Source organism: Gossypium arboreum, chromosome 6 (assembly GCF_025698485.1).
Source record: "Gossypium arboreum isolate Shixiya-1 chromosome 6, ASM2569848v2, whole genome shotgun sequence".
In the NCBI taxonomy this organism is placed as follows: Eukaryota; Viridiplantae; Streptophyta; class Magnoliopsida; order Malvales; family Malvaceae; genus Gossypium; species Gossypium arboreum.
In genome coordinates, this window is record NC_069075.1 from 125,845,629 (window position 1) to 125,853,911 (window position 8,283).

Below are 8,283 nucleotides of genomic sequence, written 5' to 3' on the forward strand. Positions count from 1 at the left end.
ACAAGTTATAAGGCAAAATCTTACAAGCAAAGTCAGTAGCATAATTATCAAGAACATTCAAGGTATACATTTTTAATAAATCATCAGTTTCCAAAGTATTTTACCATGCTCACTTTTTATCATTTGTGGAGAATTGTCAAAGTTCAAATCCCCTCTTTCCTATGAGTAAAATCTTCTATCAGTGATAGAGTAAAGTAATTGAAAGTCTTTCAACGAGTTATTTAAATCTTGTAGTGAAAAATAACCACTAAACAAATTTGAGTTATAGTTTGTTAAAACACAAACATTATTCTCTGTTATATATGTATTTTCTTTCTTTTCATTTTTTTCATCTTGATAAAAGTTCTCAATTGTTATCTCATTTGAATTTTCACTTATCACCACTTACCAATGTTGGACCTTCAATTAGACTTTTATCGCTTAACGTCTATTTTCTCTTAGTCTTTTTACAAAAATTATCCTCACTCCCTATATCTCCTCACAATGATTTTGAATGCTTAATTCATCATAATACAACTCTTTAAGATGGCATGTTGTATCCGACTCTTTTAAATTCATGGACTCTAAGAAACGTTACCAATATCATCACAACTCTCACTAAATGTATCAACTTTAGCATTTATTTCAACACAAAATTTAGAACAAGGTGTGATGCTAGATCTAGACTCAACAATAGGCACAATGTCACGGTTATGTTATTTTTTGGGCAACCATTTAATTGGGCATTGAAAAGTTTGGTGACATTTTCGACTATAGCACTAACATTCAGTTTCTTAAATTCTAGTTGTTTAAGAAGAATAGGTACCTTGAGTAAGTCTTTGGGGTTTTGTTTGTTCACACTTTTGATAATAATATGGAGGAATATAGTCTTCCTCAAACTCATCAAAACCATAATCAACTTTTTTCCCCTAGGTTGAGAAATCCTAGAAGTGGATGAATGTTTAAAGCTCATTTTCTGGCCCTTGAAGAGTTGTTCAAGCCTTTCTATCACTATTCTTTTAATTAAGTTAGCCGTTTAACTCATTGTGGCCTATTTATATCCCGTAAACTTAAAATTTTGTTCTTGGACCATTCTTTTGTTGGAGGTCTCCACTTGATCTTTAACTTCTATAATTTGGCCTTTAAAATAATCAATATAATTTCCCACCACCTTTTGATATTAAGGATTTTGTTCTCCTTTATCCTTTGGATTTTGTTTTCCTTTAGTTCCTTTCACCCTTACCTCTTGTATGCAGTATTAAACCTACAAAATAAAATAAACAATGATTGTAAAACTCACCTTTAACAATCATTAGACTTTTTCGAAAAAGAATTTCACTTGATCCTTTTTTTTTCCTTTAAATATAAAATTCAATGCTTGTAATATTTTTTTAAAAAGTTTTTAGCAAAGCAATTCAAATTAAACAAGTGGTGTGTTGGAAGAAAAATCCACCTAACACAACCTAAGAGGCCAATGAAAAGAAGAGGCAATTTGTAGCCTAAGTTGCACGGAAAAAAGGTTATAGGGTCAAAGATTGACTCGAGGATCGTGATGGGGGACCAAGCCAGACATAACCAGACCTATGTGAAGGGTGATAGCTGTTTCATGCATATAAAGGGGCACCCTTTGAAGCCATGCCTTAGGGAATAATCGAAGCAAGCTCATAAGTCTTATTAAGTTATAGAAACTATTCGAGTCTCTTCAGTTGAAAAGTCGACACCAACCTAGTACATGTATGGAATAGAAATTATTTCAATGTTAAATGAGAAGCTATTATTATTTATGAAATTGAGCAACATATAGGGTTATTTAATTTGTTAGGGTTGCAAATAATCGATTAGGAACTTATTAAGAAACAATGGTAATTGTGGCATTTGGTACCCGGACCCGGTGATCGGGTCAGGTATAGGTTGTTACATTCTGCTTGTAAGGATAGTATTTATTGTTACATTGTTAGCAACACATATTTTCTTCCTCAAAGAAAGTTTACAAAATTTGAACAAAATATTTGGGCATAAAATAGGTATGTAACCAATGATATTTCATATCACATTAATAACATAAGTTATCTCTACCTTTTGAAGGGTTATGTTGAGAATTTTCATTGTTCTCTTATTTATTTCTATATTTCCACTTTGAGTGGTTATTATTATGCCACTTATATTATATCCTTTATTTTTTTTATGCTTGCATTTACTTCGAGGAATGCAACAAATCTAGTAGGATAACTTCTAAATGTCCCGATATATATACTTGAAAGAGAACCAATATCACAAAAGCTGATCTTTTAGCCGACAATGAATATATATTTAAACAAAAACATTTTATAAGAAAAGAATGTGTACTCAAATATAAAGCAACATTACATCAATATATTTTTACCAAATCCCAAGTTTTTTGAAATATAAAAAAAAAGAAAAGAATATTATTATACGATTTTTATAAATAATCATTAATAAACCTAATGAACCCATCAATATCTAATAATATAATTTAATATTAGATTAGATTTAAAACAAATAAATAATAATCATACATCAAATTAAAAAATGTCAAAGCTCCTTACCAATCAAAATTTTGCTTTATAAATTCAAGATATATCAAAATCAAAATTTGATTAATACTGAGATAAAATCTTTTAAAATCCTCAAAAATAGAAATAAAGTAAATTAATCAAATAAATTACAATTAGTCATAGATTAAAAAATAATCTCAATATGAAACATTACTAATAATAATAAGCAAATCTTTGCACAACCTCAAGATATTTGACAATTTTAGCCTTCTTTACTTCTATGCAGCAAGAAATTGTTTGAATTTTTAAATATTTTGACAAGTAATAGGAAAATAGGAGCGGATGAAAATCAAATATATTATTAAATAAATAATAAAGAAAGTAAATGTACAAAGAAAATTGGAGAGTAAAAGTAGTTTTAATACATAATAGGAAATTTATAATGCTTCTTCAATGTTAATATTTATAAAAATGAAATAAAACTCTATTTATAACAAATTTTATTTTTAACTTAATTACTATTAATTTGTTTCTTTTAAGTAATGCCCCATTTCTTTTTGGCCCAAGAGTCCAATTTTAAGGAGTTCAACAAGATTTTGGGATTAGCTCCATTATTTGAATGTCATGAGATAATGTTGAAAAGTCCACTTTTTAATCTTTCTTTGAAAAATATGGATTCCTCCACCTCTCATTGTTTAAAACATAGTGCATAAAGTGTAAGTAGCACTCCGTTGACAAAATGTGTAATGTAAGTAGAACTTTTACATTACACCTATTATCTATACTATTATTAATCCCTTAATTGATTTAGTATCACAAGTCAATTAGACACCAACACAGTTAAGAGAAATTATGAAAATAACTTTCTGTAATTAAATTAAGTTATATTAGTCAATAGTATTTTAATTTTAAAAGTAAAAAAAAAATAGTTGCATATAGTAGAATTTAAATCCATGCTCATTGCATTAGTAATACCTTAAATTTAGCACTCAATCAAAGCTTTATTTTGATAAATACATAGTTTACTTACACATACGCGTGTGATAAGATTTCTAATATTAATAATGTTGTTGATTGAATTGGTGTCACAAGTTAACTTAATATCAACTCAAGATTGATGACGACACTATGACACACAATTGTAATCATTTAATATTTTTAATATGATATATTTATGTGTTTAAATTTCATTTGACTCACAGTTTAATATATTTTCTTTACATTTGAATATCATATGCATTCCATATATTATTATTAATTAATTTTAAATAATATATTTTAATATTTACTGTATTCTAAATACGTACGCATATATCTAATTTTTATAGCTTCTCTCTCATTCTCTTTATTAATTTTTCTCCCTTCTGTGTCCATTATTTATAAGACATTCACCCCACTTCCATAGCCTTCTTTGGAGGGTTATAAATTCTAGAATTGTTTTTCTTTTTATAACTTTCACAAGTTTGATGATGGTTAGCCATTTATCGCTTTCATTGAACTGAAGACAATGAAGCTTAATGAAGAGGACAACCAACAATGGAAGTCTTAAAACCCATGTAGTTTCTTTGCCAAAGAGAAATTTGTGGAACAAACTTTTTCGTTGTACCGAATAAGATAAGTGAAGGAATAAAATTTTAAACAATATAAGTTTATTTAGAAAGCAAATGCAAAAATAGAAGCAAAGGATGTGGGCAATAAGACACGTGAAAAGAGAGAGAAAGAAAGGATGGGAGTGGGGAGGGTCAGGGGCTTTGGGTGCTAAAATAATGGCGGACGTGAATGGCAGTAAAGGAATGGAGCATAACGGACGGCTCATATTTTCATCCAACTTCTTCAAATCCTTCTTCCTTTCCTTATTAATCGTCCCAATTCCTTCATCCTCAACTCCCCATCCCAAATACCATTTTAAGCAACACATCCAATAACAAAACAAAATCACCCCCCTCCCCCCAAAAAAAAAACATCTCTTACTATACACAAATTAAACCAACCACAAAGACAACATGTCGTGGCAAACTTACGTAGATGAGCACTTGATGTGTGATATCGATGGCACAGGACACCACCTTACTGCCGCTGCTATCATTGGGCATGATGGCAGTGTCTGGGCTCAGAGCTCTAAGTTCCCTCAGGTCACCCTATCCATCACATTCATCTTAACCCCCTTTCTTTTTTCTTATATGATCTGATTTACTTCCTTTGGCTTTTGTTTATTATATTGCTTACAGTTGAAGGGTAATGAGATCACTGACATCATGAAAGATTTCGACCAACCAGGCCACCTTGCACCTACTGGCTTACACATTGAGGGTGTAAAGTATATGGTGATCCAGGGTGAGCCTGGAGCTGTTATTCGTGGAAAAAAGGTAATGGTTTAATCAAGTGCATATATTAGGAGTTCATAAAATACTAATATGTGGGGTGTGGGCAGGGACCAGGAGGGATAACAATCAAGAAAACAGCACAGGCGCTTATTTTTGGGATCTATGAAGAACCAGTGACTCCAGGGCAATGCAACCTGGTTGTGGAGAGGTTGGGAGATTATCTTGCAGAACAAGGCCTGTAGTGGACCTCTGCCTACACTTTCAGAAATCAACCTGGTTGATTTACTCCATAAATGTTTTGTTTTGTTTTTTTTTTTCCCAGTTTTGGGCACTAATTTTAATGCCATTCATTTTTCTTTCGAAGATTCGAATATTATGTAATTTTTCTTTGTGAAATGGGAGAATCATATTTCAAGTTCGTTGACTGTCACTTAGTTTTCCCCACTCATCTTATGATCTTATTATGAGTTTATATGTGAAGCAGTAACCCTGTATTTATTTTTTTTTTCTCATTAGTTTAAATGCAATAAATGTGAGGGTTAATTAAGGTATTAATTTATATTATTAATACAAGTTTTTGAAAATAATTTTAGAGTTAATTTAGGTATTTATTTACAAGATAACAAATGTGCACATTTATTACTTTTTCATGTAGAATAATTTATATATATTTTAATTTATACACTTCAATAATCCTTCCTGTGTGCTTCTTAGTGTCGTGACTCAAATCAATTATACAAATAGTTATCTAATTATTAATATGTTTTTGTTTTGGTTATTAAATTATGATGAGTTTTGTAATTGTTTTCATTAATATTTTAGATCGATTCTATTTTAGTAGCTTTCCATTAAATGATTAACACAAGTGATTGACATAACATTTTTTAATTAGTATAATATCATATTTAGTCATCAATACTTACATATTTTATCAATTTGATTTTAATTCTAAATAATTTAATAAATTTAACCTCTACATTTACTGAATCCTATAAATTTAATTTTTAAACACATGTAAGTAACTATAAAAATAATTAAATGTTTATTTAATATTATGAAAAGTACAAAATATAATATTATTTATATTATTTTGTATCAACACATATTTATATCTAATACACACTCAATTCAAATAACATGATCCTAAACAATATTATTAGATTAATGACTTGTGCCTTCAGAGAACAAAAAAGGAAGAAGCAAAAACAATATTATTGGGATCGATCTGATTAAGCAACAAACAAGTAAAAATAGCAGAAGAGATTGAGAAATTGAACACACAAATTTAACGTAGAAAAACTCCTTCAAAGAGGATAAAAAAACCATGGGTAAAGATAGTTTTACTATAATGGAAAAAGAACGAAAAGTACAAAAGATGAATATAAAACTAAACCCCGAAACCTAAAAACAAAGAACCCTCAAAACAGGGACACAAAATTCTTTGACAATGTTATGAGTTATATAATCTTTGATGGGTGTATTTTCTAAGGTTATAAAAAAACCTATTTATAGGCTAAATTTGTAGGTCAAATAAATTATGCTAATAAATGTTAAATACACTATACTACTAAATACTAAATCTTCTAGAAAGAAAATATATTTTCTTTAACTTGACTTACAAGCAATCTCTTATTTGACTGAAATAGGAGGCATACTCAACAAATCTCTACATTGACTCATATTTCCACAAAGCCATCTTTGTTAAAGCCCCGTCACGGGCCTATCTTGAACTATGCAGGGAATTAACTTAGTCGAATCTATGCTTAGAAGCTAGAAGACTTCTAGCCTTCGACTTGTGCACTGCCAAATCAAAACTAACTCAAGTTTAATTTTCACGAACACAATGCCCTAACTTTTCAAAACCTACATCCAAAAGAGAACATCTCTTCAACGAAACGGTCATACATTTTTCCCTCCTATGACCAAGTTGCCTCCGTTCCAAAAGAGTTGACTTAGACTCCGTAACAGACGAGGGACGTCCGATTTTACCGGTCACTGTAGAACCTTCCATAATATAAAGGTTGCCAGTCATTTTACCTTTTAACAAAACGACAGCCCATGAGACACTTTAATGTCGTTGAACTTGATGTTAATTCTGCAACCTTTCAAGTCTAAAATACTCAAAGAGATCAGATTCTTTCGTAAATCAAGTACATATCTAACATTTGAGAGTATCCTAATCGTCCCATCGTGCATCCTAATTTTAATAGTACCAATACCAATTACCTTACTGGATGAATCGTTTCTCATGCGTAGAACTCCACCTTCAACCGAACTGTATATAGAGAACCATTCTCTATCGGGACACATATGGAAAGAACATCCCGAATCTAGGATCCACTCGGACTGAAGCTCAGAGCTTTTGCTTGTTGACACTAACAAGAAATTATCACCGCTTTCGTCAACCAAATTAGTACCAACTACATTTTTTTTCGTTACTCTCAGAAGCCCTTTTATTTTGTAATTTATAACAATCTGCTTTGACGTGACCTAACTTTTTACAATAACGACATCTTTTGTCTCGCTTTTTTTATGCTACCAAAATGGAAACTTGTCTATCTACCTTGCTATCCAAACCAAACTCATTGTTGAGTTTGTCTTTACTTAACAAATGACCATTTTCATCCTCGAACGAGAGTTTGTCTTTGCCATAAATCAATGTATCCTTAAACACTTGTATGAAGGGGGTAAAGAACACAATAATAGCATAGTTTGATCTTTATCGTCAATCTAAACCTCAACATTATTTAAATCATTTAAAAGGATAATGAATTGACTGATGTAATCTCTAAGAAACTCACCTTCGTTCATGCGAAACATTAAATAGACGTTCTTTCAACACTAAACGATTAGCTAGAGACTTAGTCGCATAAAGAGTTTCTAACCTTTTCCACAAGGCGAATGAGGTCTTCTCTATCAATACCTCTTGCAATACCCTATTAGCGAGGCACAACTAGATTGCAGATAAAGCTTTTTCATCAAGCTCTTCTTATTCTGACTAATCTAGATTCTCGGGCTTTTTCCCGGTAACAACCTTTTTCAGGTTAAACTGAACTAAAATTGTCATCATCGAACTTGCCACAAATTGAAATTTGTGACACCATCGAATTTCTCAATGTCAAACCTTGTTGTTGCCTTCTCTGAACATGCTGATTTGTGGAAATTGAACTAGCTTTGGTACCACTTGTTGGTGATCGACCCGATTAAGCAACAAACAAGTAAAAATAGCGAAAGACACTACAGCAAAACTGACTTTTAGCGATATTTTTTTAGGCCTTTAGCGCGTTTTTACAAGTGCCGCAAAAAATGCCGCTATAGATGGCGCCGCTATAGATGGCGCCGCTAAATTTTGCGGCGTTTATTTGAAAAAACGCCGCTAAAGGTCATGGCCTTTAGCAGCGCTTTTCCCACAAACGCCGCTAAAGGTCATGAAATTTAAAAAAAAATATTAAAAAGATCATGAA

General features: G+C 31.1%; 1 protein-coding gene across 1 annotated transcript; it reads left to right on the top strand.

Annotated features, from left to right (window-relative positions):
- The first annotated feature begins 4,383 nt into the window (after positions 1-4,383).
- On the top strand, positions 4,384-5,237 carry LOC108485800 (profilin-2). Its single transcript, XM_017789646.2, has 3 exons — positions 4,384-4,627; positions 4,724-4,861; positions 4,927-5,237. Exons 1-3 carry the CDS (start codon positions 4,499-4,501, stop codon positions 5,059-5,061), a joined length of 402 nt encoding a protein of 133 aa, XP_017645135.1. The 5' UTR covers positions 4,384-4,498; the 3' UTR covers positions 5,062-5,237.
- Positions 5,238-8,283: the final 3,046 nt, after the last annotated feature.

Excerpts from the sequence above, each read along its gene's own strand:
- LOC108485800 (XM_017789646.2), top strand. The coding sequence starts at position 4,499 with ATGTCGTGGCAAACTTACGTAGATGAGCACTTGATGTGTGATATCGAT. Across the intron at positions 4,628-4,723 it reads AGAGCTCTAAGTTCCCTCAG|TTGAAGGGTAATGAGATCAC; the intron begins GTCACCCTATCC and ends TATTGCTTACAG. Across the intron at positions 4,862-4,926 it reads CTGTTATTCGTGGAAAAAAG|GGACCAGGAGGGATAACAAT; the intron begins GTAATGGTTTAA and ends GGGTGTGGGCAG.